A 21,860-nucleotide genomic window follows, 5' to 3' on the forward strand; every position below is an offset into this window, starting at 1 on the left:
ATACAGTGTTCTTCCTGTATTTTAGAAAGATAATATTCCTTTTTTCTATATGTTTTACATAGTACTTAACTCATCAAAGTCTAACTCTATAAGCCATTTTATATTGTTTTAATAAGATATTTTGTTAATGTCTTTATTTTCCTTCGGTTCCTGAAATATATTTTCAATGGGAATACTAACATTTTCTCGTCTACTTTGGAGCAATCACTTCATTGTTTTCTGGCTTTCTTTGGTGGTCAGAAGAAGTAAACTCTCTGATCAGTGCTCGTTTAGGGTATACCCCACCCAAATTTGGGTCCTTTTAAAATCTTGTTTTAAAGGTCTTGCAATTTCTCTCTCTCTCTCTCTATATATATATATTATATTATATATTATAATATATATATATATTAATATATAATCGCTGTGGATGTCTTTTTATTTATTCTGACTGGGATTTGTTGGAATTGGCTCTCTGTATTGTATATTGGTGTTTCTTGTTAAAAAGTTGATCTTTTTAGTCATCAACAGAGTGCTGCTCTTGCATTTTGATTGGACGTACATGGGACGTTTGCTCTTTATCTTCCATGTCTCGTGTTCTTCACCTCTCTGTGCGTCTGTGTCGTTTTCTGGATACTTTGCACAGATCGCACTTCTATGTCATTACTATTCTCTTTGTGTGTAGTCTGCTATAAAATGATTCATTATTTTTAGTAATTTTTTAAAACTTTTGTAAGTTCTTTAGTATTTTTGAATGCTTTAAACTTCATTTTCAAGCCACCTGTTTCTAGAAATATATTAAACATGTTATTGTATCTCGTTAATCTCACTATACTGAGGAGTTTTGTTATGTCTGATTCTGCTGTTACTTTTGTAGGCCATTGCTTATACCTGTTTGTGGTTGTATTTCCTTGTGTGTTTGGAGCTGTTAACACTGTGAGCTGCCCGTTTTCCTTGCAGTTTTACGTCTGGGGTCCCATAAGGCCTGGAATGAAGGAGAGCGCCTCTAGAGAGGATGTGCTTCTCTCGATGACTGAGGACATTGCCAGTTTGGGACCACGCCATATTCTCTACTAGAAGTTTTCGTGGACCATCCTGATAACATTTGGGCTGTGAAGCCAAGTGAGAGTCTACTCCTGATTATACATCCTTAGATTCTTTTTCCTGCTTTGCTTTAAGACAAGCAATTTTCCTTGCTTTTGTAAAAATGATTGATTCCCCATCATAGTGAAGGTATAGCCCTGTGGAGGCCGAGCTTTAGGAAGAATATCTCCTACTGGATGCCCTGTAGCAGGTGGGTCATTTGAGGCAGTGAAAACTTAGGCTCAGTGGCGTCAGTGAATGGCTGTGAGAAGCAGGCTTTAGAGCTCTGATCTCCCCAGGTTTCCACACCCGCTTAGTTCTTGGCCTGAGGATTCCTTATACTTCTTCCAGCTCATGGATACATTTAAGGTGTTTTAGAATTCTACCCAACATGTCTAGTTTTCTACAAAGGATTATCCAGTCACCTAGTCTACCATCCAGAAGGAGAAGTCCTTCTTGAACTGGTTGGTATAATGAATGATTTACAACTAAAAACTTAACGATTTTGCCCCATTCTTGCATTTCTGTGTAAAACCAGCTTGGAGTATCAGTGTTTTGTATGTAGCTAGCTTTTATGTATGTTGGAGAAGGAGATGGCAGCCCATCCAGTGTTCTTGCCTGGAGAATCCCGTGGGCAGAGGAGCCTGGTGGGCTACAGTCCATGGGTCTCAGGAGTCGGACACGCCTGAGTGACTAAACTGCCGCCAGCTTTTATGTGCTGCTGTCATACGTGGACATATGAAGACTCTGTTCTTAAAGCCCATTAGCAGATCCCCTAGCAGATCCTCCTCCCCTGCCTTCTGGTCAGGCCACCCTGGGGTTGCCTCACCCCTGCCCTTCTCTCCAGGGAGAGCTGCCCCTCCAGCAGCGTGGCCAGGACTCTCTGGTGCCTGGCTCCCACAGATGGAAAGGAGGGCGCTGTGTGGTTGCCAGTCTTGGACCTCACAGCACGGGGGGTCATGACCGATGGCTGGCGCCTGGTTCCCACCCTCGTGGTGCCCTGCCTGTCTCCCTCCTCTCACCTGCACGTGCCGGCAATGGCAGCACCACCCACTGGGCCAGACCAGCCACCCTTGGATGGGTCCCAAGAGCTAGAGATCCAAGTTGCTTGGCAACTTGGCGCAACAGAGTGTCCCAGGTAATGGTTGTTGAGCAGCCCTAGAACTCACCAGGGCCAGTGTGCCCGTGGAGAGTGGCGAGGGCCTTGCCTGGGCCCCAGGCCAAACGGTGACTCTGCTGGGTGCCGCGTCAGCCCTCTGCAGCCTCCCTCCCCAGGCCTTGCCCCACCAGCTCCTGTGCCCCCTTGCCCCATCCAGGCCAGCCCCCCACTGCCTGCTGCCGGTGCCAAGCAGCATAGAGCCCTGCTCCTCCCCTGTGCCACCTGTGGGTGCTGCCTGCTTCCCTGTGGTGGCCTCACACACCCAGTCACGGACAGACACAGGGGCAGGGCCATGGGAAACTCCAAATCCAAGGCTTCTTTATTACTGGTCAGAAGGTGCTCACTCACAAACAGTTCTGAGAAGAGGAACATTGAACAGCTCTGCCACAGTCTGTGTGGGGCTGCCTGCCCACCCTCCATTGGGTACCCTAAGGCCTTTCATACGTTGGTGTTCTCACTTTTGTATTTTTATAAAAACAGAACCAGTCCTGGAGTAGAAAGTAAAACCCTGTGATGACTTTTCAGGACCAAACCAAAGTGTGACGGGTTGGAATAGGAGTTCTGAGGGGCTGGGACAGTGGCCACAGTGGTCCAGTCCCATTCCCCCCCCAGTGGTTGGCAGAAGCCACTGGAAGGGGGTTTGAGGAGAGGGCAGGGCATAGCTGACAGGAAGGCCAAACTCAGACAGGAGCACCCTGTCTTCATCATTTTTTCACTTCTACATACCATAGAAATTTAAGCAAAATAGCTATTTTGTATATATTTATATCTCATACATATAAATCAGGCAAATAGAGAGCTCAGGGGCGCTGAGATGGGGTACCCCGGAGGCCGGACGCTGGGTTCTCGGGCGCCCAGGCCACCAGCCCAGGCTGGGCTGAGGCTCGGCTCTTATTGCTGACGTGGCGCGGTTCTGTGGCCAAAGCGCCTGCGGCCCGCCGGGACCCTCGGGGTGGGAAGTAGCCCAGGTGGCCGGGTTCCACGGGGGTGGTTGTCCTCAGACCCACGCGGCGGCCCCGCAGGGCCCCTCCCAACCATGGTTGGGGCTGCAGCTCCAGAGACTTGTGCTCTCCTGGCTCCTTCCTCTGGGGGTCCTGGGCTTCCGGGGGGCCGGCAGCTCAGACACAGATGGCCTTGCTATTTGGGCTGCACAGCGCTCCCGACCCAAAAGGGTCTGGCTGGCTTCCTGATGTCTTAAAGAGAAGGGGCTCTTGCCAGGACACTTGTGTGGCAAGAAAGCACAGTTAGGAAGTGGTCCACTAAGTGCTGTACTAAAAATATTTACTGAACATCTTGGCTGAAAAGAAATGGGAGATAACTTTTTCTAAAAAACTCGCGAGTGGCTCCCTGGGAGGGGCCGGTTCCTCCCTGGGGGGCTGGTGACTGAGGCAGCCCAGGGCCTGGACCAGCCTGCCTGAGTTGTGGGAACTGGAGCTGGGGGCCCCAGGGGGCCCGAGTCCATGGTGAAGGCGGGTGGGAGACCCGGGGCACCTGGGGGCTTGAGAGAACCCGGGTCAGCACTTCCTCCTTCCAAGGTGAGAGCCCCAAAAAAGTGTTATTAAACCAGAAGGGAACGGTGGGGTGGGAGGGCCACGGAGCGCTAAACTGAGTGCGCGAAACAGGAGGTGGAGCGGCGTGCGGGCGCCTGTGTCCGCAGGACGGGCGGAGCTCAGAAGATGTTGGGGCACATGTGCCAGTCCTGCCTCTCCTTGGCCTCCCAGTAGCCCCCCTTGTACACGCAGGCCATCTCCCCGGTGAGCGGGTCCAGCTTCTTCTCGAACCACAGTGGCACATACACTTCGGCCTCCTTCTCTGTGGGGCGGCGTGGCGGGGCGGCGGTGGGCGGCCTGCCTCCGACGCTGCCCCCGGAAAGCCACTCCCTGCCCACTCCCCGCGGCCGGAAGCCCCCAGCCCCTCCCAGCCCCTGGGCGACCCCGCGGCTCTCCCGCCGGCCCCTCTCCCCGCGGCTCACCTTCGTCCACCCCGCAGCCCCGGGAGCAGGCCTCCAGCCGTCGGCGCCGGTTGGCGCGCTGCTTCTCCTCCAGCCGCTGCTTCTCCGTGTTGGCCTCGTCCCAGTGGCCCTTCTCCATGAGCCGCTGGTCCGGCCGCAGGCGGCTGTCTGTGGGCGCCACGCCCTCCTCGTTCTCATTGAGGGTCAGGGCCAGTTCGGAGAAGTAGTACATGTTCTCCGCGTTGTCCCTGCGGGGTCCCGTGGGTGAGCAGTCGGGACACACTCGGCCCCTCTGCTTCCCCTCCTGCGTGTCCACCCGCTGAACCCCCAAACCCAGCCTGGCGCCCGCCTCACCCTTCCCTCCCTGCATCTTGCAGGCTCCACCAACCTGCATCTGTTTTGCCACCTTATACTTCTCTGGGAACTTGCCCATTCCCTCCGATTTTTCATGTTATCTGCCTGAAGTGTTATAATGTCAGTTCCTTTAATTTTGAAGCCTTAAAAGCAGCGCGTACTGCTGCTTTTTTGGGCCTCAGGCGCTTTGGATTAGTCCTGATACTTGGTACGTTGGTCCTTACACGGCCTGCTTGTATTAATGCAGCCTTCCCACCTGACCAAAAGGTAGAATCCTGACAAAATCTACATGTAGCCATGAGGAAACTCACCAATCCACTCCCTTCTCAGGCAGCCACTGGCAGGTCTCCTGGGTTTATCAGTCCTTTGCTTTCCTTTTGCTGCTGCTACTGCTAAGTCACTTCAGTCGTATCCGACTCTGTGACCCCATAGACGGCAGCCCACCAGGCTCCCCCGTCCCTGGGATTGTCCAGGCAAGAACACTGGAGTGGGTTGCCATTTCCTTCTCCAATGCAGGAAAGTGAAAAGTGAAAGTGAAGTCGCTCAGTCGTGTCCGACTCTTCGCGACCCCGTGGACTGCAGCCCACCAGGCTCCGCTGTCCATGGGATTTTCCAGGCAAGAGTACTGGAGTGGGGTGCCATCACCTTGGTACAATTTTATTGCATCTTTGTGTAGGCTTAAGCGTGTGTGTATGTCTCTGTATTTTAGGTACTTATTTTTAAGTATAAAGAGAATGTCATGATACATAGAACCTTCTGGGAGTTGCTTTTTTAGACTTAATGTTAAATTACCAACATGTATCTATATTGTATGTTGCTGTTCATTTGTTTCATCTGCTGTAAATACTGCACTGTGTGAATATACTAGTTATTCACCCCATACATTTGGGTTGTTTACAAGTTTCTGCTTTGGAGTAATCTTACGCATGTTTCTTGTTATACACTTAGAGGAATTCTCTTGAGTACCTAAAAGTGGGACTTCTGGGCTGCAGAGTTTGTGATGTCCTTCTTTAGGAGGTAAGGTCACGCTGCTTTCCAGTGTGGTCCTACCAGCTCACATTCCCACCAGTGATGTGTAAAAGATACTGTGGATCCATATCTTCAACACTTGATATTACCAGACTTTTCATTTTTTCAAATCAAATGATGGTAAAACTGCATATCTCATGTGGTTTTGATTTGCATTTCCCTGATTACTAATGATGTTGATAATTTTCATATGATGACCGGTCATGTTGCTTTTTCTGTGAAATTCGTGTTAATGACCCTTGCATTTTCCTTGCACTTTTTTTTTGCTTTATTTATTAGTTAGAAGTTTTAAAAATTTTTCTTTATTCATTTATACTTGGCTGTGCTGGGTCTTTGTTGCTGTGTGGGCTTTTCTCTAGCTGTGGTAAGCAGGGGCCACTCTCCAGGCGCAGTGCACGGGCTTCTAATTGCGGTGGTGTCTCTTGCTGTGGAGCGCAGTCTCCAGGGCATGTGGGCTTCAGTAGCTGCAGTTCCTGGGCACTGGAGTTCGGGCTCAGTAGTTGTGCATGGACTTAGTTGCCACATGGCATGTGGGATCTTCCCGGACCAGGGATTGAACCTATGTCTCCTGCATTGGCAGGAGGATTCTTTACCACTGACTCACCAGGGAAGCCCTAGGCAGAAGATCTCTCTGTATTCTTTTTAAATTATTGTTTTTAATTGTAGTAGAATACATACGTATTCTTAATACTAATTGTTAGGTGTAAATATTGTGATTACTTTCTCCAAATTTATTTATTGTCTTTTCACTTTCTTTAAATCATCTTTTAATGAGCAAAGTTTCTTTTAATGAACAAAAGTTTAATTGAATACATCAGTGTTTTTGTCTTACTTAATATGTAGTTCCTTAAGTTTTAGAAGATACTCATCTATATTTTCTAATTAGAGTTTAACTTATTGTTTAACAGTAAGTCAGATGGACGGAGGAGCCTGGAAGGCTGCAGTCCATGGGGTCGCACAGAGTTGGACACGACTGAAGCGACTTAGCAGCAGCAGCAGCAGACTTAATACTTATTCAAAGTCCTTTATTTGGAGTTGATTTTTGTTATAATGTGAGGGAGTCACTTAACCTTCTTCTATATGGATAACCATTTTTCCTAGATCCTTTTAGTGGATGGTGCCATCTTCCATGGATAGGATAATGCCACCTTTGTTCGGTAGCAAAGATATATACACATCCAGGCTTCTGTTTCCAGGCTCACTATTTTGTTAAACTGCAGCTTCAGAATAAGTTCTGGGGTCTAGTAGGGCAAGTCGTCTTTTTTCTGTTCTTCTTTAGAAATATCCTGGCCTTTATTCTTTAATATAAATTTGAAAATCATAATACCAAGTTCCATGACTAGTTCAGTATCAGGATTTTGCTTGATTTGCTGACTGTGTGTGTGCTAAGTCATTTACGTTGTGTCCAACTTTGTGATGGCATGGACTGTAGCCTGCTAGGCTTCTCTGTCCGTGGGATCCTCCGGTCAAGGATAGTGAAGTGGCCATGCCCTCCTCCAGGGGATCCTCCCAACTCAGGGATTAAAACCCATGTCTCTTATGTCTCCTGCATTGGCAAGTGGGTTCCTTACCACTGAGCCACCAGGAAAATCACTGTTGGGATTTTGTTTGATTTACTGACTCTTTAGATCATGATACTTTTATAAATATTTAGTCTTTCTACCCATGACCATGGTATCTTTGTCCATTCATTAAGCTCTTCCTTGATATCTCAGCAGAGTTTTAGGCTTTTCTCTGTAGAGGTCTTGCATATATTGCAAGATTTACTGCAAGGTCCTTGATAGTCTCTGATGTGATAATTGGTGTCTTCTCTTAAACTGTACCTTCTGGTGATTTCAGTGTGTAGAAAGGCAACTGACTTCTGCATATTAATCTTATGTTGAGGCACATAAGATGCTTTTTCTGTATCTGTTTACATCTGTTAATGTAACAAAGTGATTGATGGATTTTCTAGTATAAAATCATCCTTGTGTACCCAGGATAAACTCAAAATATGATTGAAGAACGTTTTTGTTTTGTTTTGTTTTTTTAATAGTGTTGGATTTTCTGGTGTGTCATTTTGGGATTGTGCTTATTATCCATGAGTGAAAAAGGGTTTATTATTCTGTGTTCCTACTACTCTTTTATCCTCATTTGGTACCAGTTATCTTACATTTGCCTCACAGTATAATAAAGTATTTTTTCTTTTTTATATGGTCTGAAAGATAAAATTGGGATATTTATTTCTTGAAAGCTTGGTAGAATTCACCTATAAAATGACTTGGGCTTTGTGTTTTCCCTGTAGGAATTTTTTAACCACTGCCTCAGTATCTTTAATTATAGGACTATTCATGCTTTTTTATTTCTAGACTCAGTTCTACAAGAAAAATTGTATTTAGAAAAGATATATTTTTCTAAAAATTTGTCTTTCCAGTCTGAATTTTAGTGATCTCTTTATACTTTAAATATAATAAACATAATGAAAACATTAATACTACGTATTTCTATATTCTCTTGATCAGTCTTGCCAGTAGTTTTCTATTTTTTCCCTCAAAGATCTACTTCTTACTTTTTAAACTTTATTTTATTTCTACCTTTTAACTATATTTTCTTTTTTCTTTCAGTTTGTATGTTGAGCTTTCCCTAATTTCTTAGAATGAAAGAGACTATTTATAAGCTTATATACCTATTTAAGGCAAAAATTTCCTTTGAAGCATTGCCTTTGGTACATCCAGCCAGTTTTGTTTTTTTTTTCTCAGAAGAATTTAAAACTTCCCATTCAAATTTTTTACTTTCCCCATGAGTTACTTAGCACTTAAATTTTTTCCCACCTGCGCGGGGACTTTCTGGCGTATGGCGTGTAACTTCGATTGTCTCCCGTGGCCTGTGGTCTGCGTGCCGCCCTCTGTGCAGTGTTGAGGCTCTCCTTGGGTTTAGTGCACAGCTGAGTTCTGCATAAACCCCGTGTGTGTTCGAGAAGAAGCGTGTTATCTGTTGTAGCCATAACCATATGTATATCCTGTGGCTTTTTGCTCTCCATTTTGCTGGGTTGTTTCCCCGTTTAACTCTCAATGAGAGGGAGGAGCGTACTGAAGTCTTTGTCTTCCGTTGTGGTGGCGGATTTACCCGTTTCTCCCTTCACTGTCAGCATGTGCTTTGTGTGTTTTTGAGGCCCTTGCACGACACATGTGATGTTTGTATTGTGCATACTGTTCATATCTTCTCAAAGAGCTCAGCCTTTATCATGTAGCAACGCTTCCATTCCTGGTAATGCTTTTGTCTGTTTTTACCTGAAATAATAGCATGGCTGTTATAGTTTTTTTGGTTAGTGTTTTCATGATCTATTTATCTTTTACTTTCAATCTTTGCCCATCTTTATACTTTGGATATTTCTTAGAAGGTGCATGCATCTGGATTTTTAAAAATTCAGTCAATATTTTGCTTTGTAACTAGTGTTTCATCTATATATTATGCTTTCTGTTAACTATTTTTATTTGCCTTTCTTAAAAATATTTTAAGTGGTTTAAAAATCTATCGGCCTCCGCCTTCACATCCCTTGTCCTTTGTCTCTCCAAACCCCACTGTGTTAGCATCATCTGCACTCTAATTCTGGATTGTTGTGGGAATGTTTGCTCTTCTTTTCTTTGGTCTTAGTAATTTTACAAAAACCATTCACACACTCTTTCATTTCATGTACTGTGGCGCCTTCTGGACTCTTCCCTTCCCTTTGAAAGTTATGTCCAGTACTGTTTTCTTTGTGGGTTTTGTGTGCCAGACCTTTTGGTGCTGTTCACCTGAGAATTTTTTTTTTTAATCACAGCCTCATATTTTGAATGATAGCTCGACTGGACAGAAACTTTTACCTTCTAATTTAATTCCCTTCATTACTTTGAAAATATTACTCCAACATTGGCTGTTAAAAAAATCTGATGTCAATTTGATTTTTCATTCTCTACTGAAGTCTCTGTTGGGAAGCTAGTAGAAGTTTCTCCTCGGTATTCTTAGTTGTCAGTATAGTATGATCTAGGCAGAAGTTTTTCTTTATTTTTTGTTTCTGGAATGCTAATGGGCCCTTTAAACCCAAGGTCTTTCATGTCTTCATTTTTATACAGGGAAATTTATCTCCATTATTTCTTTTAACTATTTCTCTCTTTCTGTTTTTCTTTCTTTTCTTTTCCTTCTAGGATTCCAAGTAAGCATTAATTTCATGGTTATTCTAGAAATTACAGTATCCACAGTAGACACAGTCAGAAGTTAGTGTGCCTCTTGAACCTCCTCTTGGGTAGCAGAAAGGCCTTTGAAAATTTTCCTTCCAGATAATCCTTTTCTGGGCTTCCCTGGTGGCTTAGAGGGTAAAGAATTCGCCTGCAATGCGGGAGACCTGGGTTTGATCCCTGGGTTGGGAAGATCCCCTGGAGAAGGGAATCAGCTATCCGCTCCAGTATTCTGACCTGGAGAATTTCATGGACTGAGGAGTGCAGTTGTATTTAATGTTTAGATTTTGAACTTCATAAGAGGTTCTTATTTCTTCACTGTTCACGTAGGTTTTGTTCCTCATTTCACACATCTTGGTTTTTCCATCTGGGAGCTCTGTCCTTTAGTGCAGGTCTGCTGGTGGCAAAAGGAGTTGTTCGAAAACGCCTGTTTCAACTTCAGTCTGTAAAGATGTTCTTGCCAGGTGTGCAACTAAATCTAAGCTGGCAGTGAGTCTTTCTGCACGTGGAAGATGGCATCTGACTTTTTTCAGGCTTCTGTGACACTGCCGATGAGCAGATGTCTGTCTGTCTGCTGTTGCTTGGCGAGTAAAGTCTTTCAGAAATCTAGCTACTTAATACCTTCCCTGAGCTAGTTTTAACATTTCCTTGTATAGATTTAGATGTGGAAAATTCTCTGCTGCTTTCTCTGCTGGTCTCTTTCTTCTGGACTCTGACCTGCCTGCTGGACCCTGCTCTCCAACTCGACGTGCAGTGCACATCCCCACTGCATCCGGCAGGCTCCAGGGGTGCCCATGTGGCTGCTCCCGGGACGGACTCTGGGTCCCCAGGTGGCCAGCCTTCTCACTCTAGCTTCTTGTCTCTTTTAGGGTTTGTCTCTTTATCTGAAGATTTTGGTTATTTCCTCTGACCTGTAGCCAGTCAGTGGGTTCACTCTATTAACCCTTTCTGTGGAGTTCTCAATTTCAGTTACTTGATTTTTCTTTTGTAGAACTTGCTTCCTTTTCTTTGGAGTCAGCTGCGCTACTGTTTGTAGCTTCCTGTTTGCTGCGCTTCCTGTCCTTGCGTTTATGTCCCTGCCGTGGCCTGTGGGGCCGGCCCGAGTCTCTGTGAAGGACTGGCTGCTGCCCGTCACACTGTGTCACGCGTGACTCCAGCGGCGCGTCTGCCCCTCATGGGGGGACAGAGCGCTCCCCGTGCTCCCTGTGCTTCCCACCTGGCTGAGTGGTCGCCTCTGCCCACGGCCCGCTCGCCCCCGTGCCCCCCACTGGCCCCGCGGCCCACTCGCTCCCACGCCGCCCCCCGCCTGCGCCTGGCCCCGCGGCCCCACTCACGGCAGCGGGTGCTTCTTCCACAGCAGCTTGGCCGGCAGCGTCTGGTAGACTGTTTTCTGCTTTCCGTCTGAGCTGGGGCTGCTGGGGCTGCTTTGCACAATCTTGGCGCACTCCATCTGCTCGTCCCAGGAGCCGGACAGCACATAGTGGGCCTTGCCCTGGCTGTCACTCACCACTCCTGTCACCTGTGGGCATTGGCAGGGCCGGTGTGGGCACGTGCCCCGCCCCGGGGTCGCCCAAGACTTGGAGAGGCGGCCGTGCTTACCTTCCGGGCCACCTCTTTGGAGAAATAGCTGTAGGGCAGGAACTTCAGCTGGCACCGGTCCTTTGTCTTATGGTTCACAATCTCAACATCCCCTGTCTGGACAGGGAGGGGGTGCTCAGTGGCTGCTACCTGCCCAGCCCAATGGCCCTCCCCTGGGGCACCCCCTGACCTGGTCAATCCAGAGCTTGCCCACGATGATGTTATGCACAGTCGAGGTGCTTTTCCTCCACACGTAGTGATTCCCACTGGCCTGGAATTCTAAGTGGATAGCACCTGGAAGCCAGACACAGGGTCAGAGGTCATAGCCTGCCAAGCTGGGTCCCAGCCAACCTGCCCCACCCACCCATAATCCTGGGGTCCTGAGGACCAGAAGAAGCATTTGTAGAGACTGGGGACAGGGCGCAGGCCAGGGGGGATCCAGGAGGCCTCTGGGGGGACTCCCGTTACCCTCGGAGGCCCCAAGCTGGCTTCGGGGTCGGCAGGCCCTCGCCCTTGCCCAGCGCGTCTTTCTGCCCCTGCTCACCTAGCGGCATGATGGAGAGGTATTTCCCCCGGAACTTGCTGGCAATGGTGATCTCCTGCCAGAGGCGCCAGCCATGCTTGGAGAACACGTAGTGCGCAGCGGACGGCGGGTGGTGGCTCACCTGAGACCAGGCCCCCGGGTCACGAGCGTCTGTGGACACGCCCCAGGCCCCTCCCCTACCAGCTGGGGGACAGACGCACAGGGGGCCCTGGACCCCCCAGAAAGGAGAGCCACACAGCAAGGGCGTGGCGGTGGGAGCAGCCTGGGTGGGGGGAGGCAGGGCGGGCGCCCCACCACTGTGGGCCTGAGCCAGCGGCCTGGGGGTCTCCACACCTGACTTGGGCTGTGGGGCGGGGTGGCAACTGGGTGAATGAAGTGAGCGTGATGGGCTTTAGGGAGGCCTTCGGGCCCACTCCAGTCATGCCGTGCGTGTCTGCACCGAGGAGGCCCAGACCAGGAGGCCCCCAGCCAGCCCGGCTCCTGCCCCAGCCCGACGGCGGTGCCGCCTGCTCGGCCCGCTGGGCACCTCCACCCCATCCTCTCCCGCACCGAGCACCCCAACCGTGTCTGAGGACACCACATCCACCGCATCAGCGTTCCCGCACCTGGTCCTTCTTGTCTCTGTGGCTGCTGGTTGCAGGGTTGGGGTGAAGCCCCTCCTGTCTTGCGGCCACCTGGAGCGGCGGCTGTGGGCCCAGCCCTCCCCCAGAGGCTCCTGACACTCCCCACAGTGGCACCCCCACTGCCTTCCACAGCCCAGACCTGCCAGCCGCTCCTGGGTGACGAGTGAGCTGCCAGGGTCCCCACTGGAGCCCACCCCCACACACTCAGGACGTGACCCTGTGCCCTGGAGCTCTGCTCGGCCTCCTCCTCAGGCAGATGACCCCGTCCGTCCAGCGTTCACACCAAATGCCTGGCCCTTCTCACGTTCCTCCTCTAATCCTTAGCAAATCCTGGCTGTTCTTCAAAACAGCATCCAGAGTCCACCCTGCCTCCAGCCCTCCTGCTCCCCCCTTACACGCTGCACTCTCCCCATGGTGGCGGGTGGGGGGGGCTCCCCATAAAACGGCCTCCTCTACCTCCAGTGACTCCTCCACACAGAGAAGAGCCAGAGGCCTCCTGCCACCCGCCCCCTTCTCTCTGACCTCAGTGGTTGTCTCTCCCACACTCTGTCAGCCAAGCTGCTCCCAGACCACCCCCCTTCCTAAAAGACCCAGAACCGTCCATTCACACAGGATCTATCCCCGCCCCGGCCCATGAGACCCCTCAGCGCGAGCACCTCCTGGTCCATCGTGGGCACGGATCAGCTCTGTTCTGCTCAGGAACCCTGGGCATCGCCGCCACCTTCCCCAGCCCCGCTCCTTACAGCCACCCCTCCTGAAGGTGCCTCTGCTCGACCTCCGACCTCCCCTGGTCTGGCTTCCCACAGCCCCACGTGGCAGGCCGAGCACGCCTTTGAAACCAGCCACTGGACTGCAGACTGCCAGCGTCCTGACTCATCCCTGGGCCCGCGGCAGCAGCCAACAGAGCAGACGCTCAGCGGCAGCCTGACCCGGTCTGTCCTGCCTGCCTTGCCCCCCAGCACGCAGTGCTGCATGGCTGGAACTGCCTTTCTGCAGACGAGCGAGCCAGGGTGGGGCCTGGGGCTCATCACCCCCAGCCTCCACCGTCGCTGACCACAGCGCACGGGGCGCAGGCCTTCAGCTCAGCGGAGACCCCAGCAGCTCTAGCCCCGCGGGTCCCTGCAGACGCCCCTGCCCACCAGTCCTGGCCGCAAGGGGCCTTCTCCCCCCAGCGCTCCTCCCACGCGGCCCCCCCTCCCTGGGGAGCCTGCCCCCCACGGGAGACCCAGCCACCTGACCGGGCCTTGGCCTGATGGCCCCTGGGGTCAGTCTGTGTCCCGTCTGTGTCCCGGCCTGGCTGGAGCAGGCGTGGGCCTCACCTGCTCGCAGAGGGAGCGCAGGCCCATGTCATCGAGACGGTCCAGCTCGAAGGTCTCGCCCAGCATGGGGTTGAAGGGCTTGGCGATGCGGTGCACAGTGGTGGAGTAGGAAGACACGGAGAAGGCGGCCACCAGGCACATCTGCTCCACGGCGCTGCTGCAGCGCGCCGCCGCGTCCAGCAGGCGGTGGTACTCCAGGTCCTCCGTCAGCCGCTGGAGCATGGACAGGGGCTCGTTGAAGTTCACCTGCAGGCGGGCGGGTGGGGGGTTGGTCCGGGGTCTGCACGGACCTGGGGCCGTCACCGCAGCCTTGCTCTGCTCCCGTCCAGGGACGACACCGCTCAGACCACCATCACTGGGAGGTTCCTCTGCCGCCCTGCCTCCCCTCGCCCGCCTCCGTTTTCTCCAGGTCCTCACCATGGTCCGACCTGCGGCCTTGGCAGAACGGTGAGGTTTACCTTCATTCTCCCCTCCCAGGATGCAGGCGCCCCAGCAGTGACTCCTAGGAGTCAGGGAGCGAGCGAGCGAGCGAGTGGACGACGTGGGTCCACCTTGCACTCTGAGCTGTCACGCAGCTTTCTGCCCTGGGTCACAGAGCGAAACCAAGTCTGACCTGGAGCCCTGGCTCCCCTCTGTGGGGAGGCCGCTGTGGTCAGCTGCCCGCAGTGACCTCGCTGGGGTGGGGGCCTGGGGCAGCCCAGCTCGGAGAGGGCAGGCCCACTCGGCCCACACCCAACCCAGCCCCGCCACTTCCCCTCCTGCCGGGGCAGGCGGCGGTCCGCGAGCCCCACGTCTGATCAGCAGAGCCCCTCCCTGGCTCCTTCCCCGAGTCCAAGACCTCCAACCTGGGGGAACGTCAGCAGCGCCGAAGGACACGATTCAGTAATGTGATATGTGCTCAAGTGTGCCCTTAAGAAAATGACATCAGGGCTGCGTGCACTTCCCACGGGCCACTGTGTCCCCTCCAGGAACCAGCACAGACCCCTGGGGCCCCTGCATGGCCCCTACCGGCATGGGGATTTTGGAGAGCTCCCGGCCGATGCAGTTCTTCATGATGCTCCAGAGATTAAGGCTGTAGTTGGGTTTGTCAGGGATGCGGACACGCCTCTTGACTTTGGGGGGCCCCTGGGGCACAAGCGAGGCGCCATCTAGCACCTGCCAGGGAAGCGGAGTTCACCCGTCAGAGGCGGCGCCGGCCGGCACGTTGCTGGGGGAAGGGGCAGGCTCTGCCTGGGCTGAGATGCAGGCCCCCAGGGTGCAGGGCCCCCGAGGGGCCTGAGGTCAAAGTGCTGGCCTCCCCGCTTCCCCCCACAGGGTCCCCTCACTCACGTTGTCTGCAGTCCATTCCACGGAGCCTGCAGTCCCTGCCTCAGCTTTTCTGTGGGAAACAAAGGAGAGGCAAGTTGTTTCCAAATTCCAAGGCCTCCTGGGGGCCTGGCCCCCTTCTATCCAGCTCCCTGGGCAGCCAGAATTTTAAAGACTTTGTTTCAAACATTATTGGGAAACAGAAGATGACTCTGAGTTGGAAATATCCTGCTGAGCTGACCAGAAATTCCCTAAGCGGGTAAGAGGACTCCAAACCAGGCCTCTCCCTGGAAGAAGCCAGGACAGGGAGGTGGTGAGATGTGCTGGTCCATGAAGGCAGAGGAGCAGCCACAGGTTCTCACGGGCCCCCTCCTGCCTGGCTGGGTTGCGAGGGGCAGTGGCACAGGCGTGGGTCTGGGGCTGCCGGGAAGCCAGACACGCCTGGGGATGGGCAGGGGGCTGCAGTTCTGTCGGTGTCCCCAGGACATGGAGAGGCAGCTCCTTCCCAGATCGAGGTCAGGGCCCCCATGACAACCAACGCGGCCCCCCCGCGTGTCAGGACCTGAGGTGTCCTGGCAAGAGCGAGCGGCCCTGGTGAGGCCCATGCCCGAAGCCCGTGAAGCCCGCGCGCCCGCCCCGCGCGCTCCCCTGCCCACAGCCCCGCCTCCCTCTGCTCCTCCAGCACGTCCTGCCAGGTGCCACACGCCTGGCTGTGTCCTGAGGCCCCGAGACTGGCAGCGTGGCTGTCAGCTGTCCCGGTCACTACTAACGTGTATTTAGACAGATTGTTTCTGAAAGAGCTGGCTTTTACGAGAAATGAAACAAAAGCTTCGAGGTGGAGAATGAGAAGCTTCCCGTCTGGACCAAGATTGAGAAGAAAACCCGGAGTGCAAAGAGCAGAGGCGCGTGAGGGGCAGGCCAGCCCGGGAGTGGGCGCCGGGCGCCCACCCGTCCTCGCTGGGCTCGGTGGTCACGGTGATGAAGGACGCGGCGTCTTCCATGGCGTCGAAGTACTCTGTGTCCTCATCGTCCTCACTGTCCTCAGCTTTGCTGGTGAAGAGGCTTCCTAGAATCATAGCGCACTGCCTCAGCCAGCAGCCTCCCACCCCCACCCCCCGGCAGTGCAGAGCCCTGCTCCCTTCCCTGGAACGCGCTTCCCTCTCAGCCTCCTGCCCAGGGAGCCTCCCTCCTTCCGGAAGCTTCCCCCATCTCCCAAAATGCTGGCCAGTGGCCCGGCTTCCCTTTCCCGGGGTGCCTGTGACCTCCGAGCCCCAGGTTAGGTGGGCGGCCACCTGGCACCCAGGAGGTCTGGCCACGGGGCTCATCTTTAGAGCCTGTGCCCGTCATGGGGGTGCAGGGGCACGGGCGGGCAACAGGTGTGGGCAGGAGGGGTGTGTGTCTGGGGGGGCCGCAGAAGCCAAGCCAGCTGGCAGAGGGGACGCCGAGGGAGCAGGGCAGGTGGACAGGCGCCCGCTCACCCTCGCTGAAGCTCTTGCTGGGGTTGGCGGCCCGGCCCGGGGCGCTGCGGAAGGCGCGCTCGAGGCTGTTGTGCTGCTTGGCCAGTTGCTCGATGGTCTCCTCTAGGTGGACGCGCTGCTCCTGCTCATACTGCAGGGCTCGCTGCCATTTCCGGCTGTGCGTCTCCGCTAGTTCCAGGAAGTCCCTGCAGGCCTGGGGCGGGGGGTGGGGGGGGCCCCGTGAGCAGAGGGAGGCCACGGGGGTCCATCCCCAAAGGGCTCAGAAATACCCACGCTGCCCCCTGTGCCTGTCGTGGCGTCAGGAGACCCCGGCTTTCTCAGGGCCAGCCTGGCGTCTGCCCTGGTTGGCAGCCCGCACTTCAGACGCCCTTCGAGAGCAGCAAGCCGGAGCTGCCAGCAGCAGCCCGCGCGCTGGGCGTTTCTCAGGGCGGGGCCCCAGCTCTCAGCTGCCACAGCGTCTTTGTGTGCGGGGCCTGAGGTTTGTCACAACCCCGTCCCCGCTGGAACCAGCACACTCCTGGCAGCCCGGGCCAGACCCTGACTTAGGTGCAGAAGGAAGGAAAGCCCCCTGCTTTCTGCTGCACTGCCTGGCCCGGAGCTAAAGGGTCTTGTCCAGCAAAGGAGAAGTGAAGTTGCTCAGTTGTGCTCAACTGTCTGTGACCCCACGGACTGTAGCCTGCCCTCCATCCATTGGATTTTCCAGGCAAGAGTAATGGAGTGGGTTGCCATTTCCTTCTCCAGGGGATCTTCCCCACCCAGGGATGGAACCCGGGCCTCCCGTACACGGGCAGAGGCTTTACTGTCTGAGCCACCGCAGAAGCCCCCAGTTCCAGCAAAGGAACTGGGACTCAGAATTTTGTACCGAGTTAGCACACAGTCAGTTACCACAAGTTCCCTTCAGACTTGTGGCCGCTATGACTTCCAGATTCTGCTCAGCCTGCTGGGTCCACAGGTGGTTCCGGCACCCACTGAGGAAGCAGGGGATGGTCATTCTGCCCCCATCACCACAGTGGAGAGGAGGGCCTGGGCCTCTGTTGTCCCTGGAGGGCAGAGAGTTCCAAGCCGGACACCTCTGGACTTGCCCTTTCTGGACCCCGCTAACGTGGTCAGAAAGGACACTGGCTCCCAGCCCAAGCTGCACTGGTGGTCTCAGGCCGCCACCCTCTCCAGCCACTGCGCTCCATGCACATGGCACGTGGCCCCTCCCCGAGGATTAGAGAGCTGAGTCCTGCAAGGGAGAAAGGCACAGGGGCCACGCGGCACAACCTGAATGGCTGCTGGGAGGAGCCGGGGGCAACGCAGAGCTCAGGGCCAGGGAGCACTTGACGGACACCCTCTTCATGAAGGTCAGCACCCTGCCCGGGCTCAGCCGGCTCTCCTGCCCCACAGGGAGCCGTGCCCCCAGCGGGGGCGGCCTGGCCGGTAGAACGGGCCCTGGCCTGGGGCTCCAGAGGGCCAGCTGCTCAGCTGGCCCTGCACGTCACCCCTTAACAAGCTCTTCCCAGGCACCTTCCCTCCGTCACCCCATCTCCTCTCACCGCCCCCCACCCCCTGCAGCACACAGTGGGCAGGGCTCCCCTCAAGGAAACCAGAAAAGGGTGAGAGATCAGAGTGGGAATGCCCAGTTCCCGCATGGGCCACTCGGCTTCTCTGAGTGCACGTCCTGTCCATGAACCCCAACAGGAATGCCCTGCAGACCCCGCACTCATGAGCCCCTGTCCCTGCTCACCCAGCAGAGTCCTCAAGGTGGGAGGAGAAGGACTGTCCCTATCTGACAAAAGAGGAAACAGGCTCAGTCCCCAGAAGCTCCCCTGCAAGGCTCTGGGGAGCGGGTGTGTTCAGGGGCCCCTGCCCTCCCTGGCAGGTCTGATCCCTGCCCAGCCACACCTAAGCCACTGTAACTCGCTTCTCCATCCGGGCAGGGATTTGTGACAGGTGTCCCGACACGGGCTGGGGGAGGGAGAGACTCGTGGGGAAGGGAAGAAAGCTGCTTATGTGCTCAGCAGGCTCTGGAGGTGAGAGGCTGCGGCCCGGCCCTTGCAGGCCTAGGGCTCAGTGGGCTCCGTAAGGCTCACCCCCTGGACTGGAGCTGCAGCCACGGACTACCGCATGACCTGGGGACCCCGAGGTGGGTCTGAGGAGGCCTGCTCCAGGCCCATCTGTCCTGCTCCCGAGTTTGTGACCTGGAGCCAAGCCTCCCACCCTGGGTCCCACAGTGGCCCCAGCTTCACCCCTGCCCCGCCCCTCCTCACAGTAAACCTCAGGGTAGGGGCCTTGACAGCAGCCGCTGACCACCCCTTGCAGGGGCCAGACTGGAAGGCACCTCTCTCCTGGGTCTGCCCTGGCAGGTTAAGAGGCAGCAGAGGGATGGGAGGGCCGAGCACCCCCTCAGAAACGTCCCATACACTTATAGGAGCCCCAGGACCCCAGGTCCTTGACCCAGAGCTCAGCCCACCCCGGCGAGCTGCCAGCCTTCAGTGACCTGAGCGCACATCCCCCCTCCCCTGCTGACCCCAATGACCCGAGCATGCGTCACCCTTCCCCTGCTGATCCCAGTGACCTGAGCACAGCCCCAGCGCCCCGTCAGGTTAGTCTGGACTCCGGCCACCTGTTTGCCACCCGAGGAGGGAGCCCTAACTGCAGGGGTACTGGTCCACTCCGCTGCTGGTCTGGGCAGCTCTTGGGCCACAGAGTTGGGTGTGTGGTGTGTTAGAAACTCACCCCAGAGGCCTAGAGTTGGTGGGAGGGGTGTGCCCTTGTCTCCTTGGGCCCACCGCTTCAGGGAAGACCCTTGCTGGGGGCTCCTAAGCCCCCAAAACTGAGGCCCAGGAAGGAGGGGCTGCCTAGGTGAAGAAGGGGCGAGCAGGACAGGATGCCAGGGCCCCTGGCCTGCTCGTCTTGGGTAGGGCGTGAAGGGACCAGGGCTGAGCCATGCATGGAGCCCTGTTACGGGAGACACACGTGATGGGTGCTCACGGTTTTCTGGTTCTTGGGGTCTGTGGGTGCCCTGCCCAGTGGCACTTGGCCTGCCCCATTGGACTGGCTTGGCAGCTCCACAAGGGCCTCTGCTGAAGCACTGCTTCGTGGCACCTGCTGCCATCACTCCCCCCAACCCTGCAGAGATCCTGCAGTCACCCCTCCAGTTTTAACAGAGGTGGATGCTTTGCTTTTATATAACTCACAGCATTTAAAACAATGCTTGTGAAAGAGCCACAAACAACAGTATAAAATAGCCAAAGGTCAACCTGCATAATTCACACAGACTCAGAGAACTCCCCGTGGCCTCAGCGCCCTTCCAGCAAAAGCAAGGAGGGGAAGATAACAAGGACTACTGTCCAGCACAGGGAACTCGACCCAGTACCTTGTAATAACTTGGAAAAGAATCGGAGAAGAATGAATAAATAACTGAACCATATTGCTATATACCTCAAGTTAACAATGTAAATCAGTTTAAAAAAGGGACTTCTCTGGTGATCCAGTGGCTAAAATTTCACTCCCCCAACGCAGGGGGCCCCAAGTTTGATCTCTGGTCAGGGAAACAGCTCCTGCATGCTGCAACTAAAGAGCCTTCATGCTGCAGCCAAGACCCAGCACAGCCAAATAAACACTTAGAGAACGACAAAGTCAAGGAGGGAAAGATGCTTGTGGTATGAAGATGAATTAGGCTCTCTTCCTCCTCCTCTTGATGTTCATGAGGCTCTAAATACTCTAGAAATGACCGTTTTCTTGCCCAGCTTCTCTCAGACCTGGTCCAAGACCTACCTCCTCCACACTCATCTCTGGGGCCCCATCCTTCCCCACACTCCCCCTCCCACATGGCCCCTGTGTCTTCCTCCCTTTCTCCAGCCCCACCACCCTCGACTCCCCCCACAGGCTAGGGTAAGGGCTGTCAGGGGCATCCTCACAGCGCTGAGGAACCATTACAAGTGTGGTGAGGACGTGCGGCTCAGGGAGGCCAAGGGACCTGCTGAAGACAGCGGGTTGTGCTTGTAGGACCAGGGTCCAAGTCTCCCTTGTCGAGGTGGATACTTACATGTGTCTGGGCGCCCCTTGGGCTGGTGTGGCCTCCAGGGCCTCCCTGCAGTGGAGCCAGGCTCCTCAGGATGCTGCCCCGCCTGGTCCCTGAAGCTGAGGCTGTTGCAGACATGGCCAAGGCGGCCCGCCAAAATCCCGGCACCCCCCCACCTCACCGTCTCTGAAGGACAGGCCGACACGGAGCCACAGGGGCACAGGGAGTCCAGGGCCGCCTCTGGACCGCATGTGGCCGGGGTGGGCCATTCCCACCAACGCCAGGGGTCAGGGGTGGGGGTCTACAGGTGACGGGAGCCCGCGCCTTCGCCGCCCCGAGCTGCCTACCTGGTGTCCGTCCCCAGAGGCAGTGGTTTCCCCTGACGCTGCCGCCCTTCCCCGGGCCCCATCCCGGCCGCTGCAGAGGGAGCAGGGGCTGGCCTGGCCCCGCCGCCCAGAATGCTGAGCTGCGCTCGCTAAGCTGGATTAGGCCTGGGGCCCGGCGATGGGCAGGCAGCCGGGGGTGGCTCCCGGCGGCCCCGGGAGGGCCTGGCTGACCCTGGCCATAAGCACGGTCACATCTCATCTCCCCCGAGGCCCCGCCCTGTACAGGAGCAGTGCCCCAGGCCGCCGCAGAGCCCCCCACACCGCCCTGGGCCTGCACTGGGGCCCCTCACGGCATCGGCTTGCCACCCACCCGGGGGCAGGCCTGTGAGGACAGCTGAGGGCTGCCCACCTGGGGAGCCTGTTGGGGCCCAAGGGAAGCGGCTGCCAGTCACCCCAGCAGGTGTACTGTGGGCAGACGCCGAGGGTCTGGGCTGCGCCCCCAGCCCAGCCGCACCCAGAGGAAGGAGGACGCGCACTAAATCGCTTTCGTCCCCCCTAATCCTAATCCTCATCTCCACCACAGCCTCCCTGCTCCCCACACGCGGGCCGGCGAGCAGGGCGTCTGGCTTCCACCTGGGTCTCTGCACCCCTCTCCATGTGGCCCAGGAGCCTCCCGAGGTCTAGGAGGGTCTGCAGAGCTGGGACCCCTGCTTGGGTCTGGCCTTCCCAGCAGCCACTCGAAACCATCGGTCTCCTGCCTGGCCACAGCCACCCTGCTGGGCCACGAGGGTGCCAGGGAGTCTGTGGGTGTTGACTGGGTGGCCCTCAGAGCCACAGAGGAGGTGGGTTCAAGGGCCAACGCCCAGGACCGGGCGGGGCAGGCACCCTCGGCCACAGGGCCGGCTCGGAAACGGTCTCCAGCCCTTGACA

At 55.1% G+C, this 21,860-nt stretch overlaps 1 protein-coding gene across 5 annotated transcripts in view; it reads right to left on the bottom strand.

Annotated features, from left to right (window-relative positions):
* Positions 1–2,514: 2,514 nt before the first annotated feature.
* Positions 2,515–21,860, bottom strand: part of OSBP2 (oxysterol binding protein 2) — a 124,812-nt gene continuing 105,466 nt past the window's right edge. For 3 of the 5 annotated variants that reach the window (XM_006069794.4, XM_044929934.2, XM_044929936.2), the window contains 11 exons: positions 16,596–16,788; positions 16,066–16,183; positions 15,142–15,190; positions 14,821–14,967; positions 13,813–14,058; positions 11,871–11,991; positions 11,517–11,620; positions 11,348–11,443; positions 11,083–11,267; positions 4,194–4,420; positions 2,515–4,033 (listed from right to left, as the gene is read on the bottom strand). In XM_006069794.4, the coding sequence (XP_006069856.4) occupies positions 3,891–4,033; positions 4,194–4,420; positions 11,083–11,267; positions 11,348–11,443; positions 11,517–11,620; positions 11,871–11,991; positions 13,813–14,058; positions 14,821–14,967; positions 15,142–15,190; positions 16,066–16,183; positions 16,596–16,788 (1,629 nt within the window). In that variant the 3' untranslated portion in view covers positions 2,515–3,890. Of the gene's footprint in view, positions 4,034–4,193; positions 4,421–6,137; positions 8,825–11,082; positions 11,268–11,347; positions 11,444–11,516; positions 11,621–11,870; positions 11,992–13,812; positions 14,059–14,820; positions 14,968–15,141; positions 15,191–16,065; positions 16,184–16,595; positions 16,789–20,951; positions 21,078–21,860 lie in introns of those variants that run through there. The other 2 variants (XM_044929937.2, XM_044929935.2) reach the window with 2 other exon arrangements.

Source organism: Bubalus bubalis, chromosome 17 (genome assembly GCF_019923935.1).
Source record: "Bubalus bubalis isolate 160015118507 breed Murrah chromosome 17, NDDB_SH_1, whole genome shotgun sequence".
NCBI lineage: Eukaryota > Metazoa > Chordata > Mammalia > Artiodactyla > Bovidae > Bubalus > Bubalus bubalis.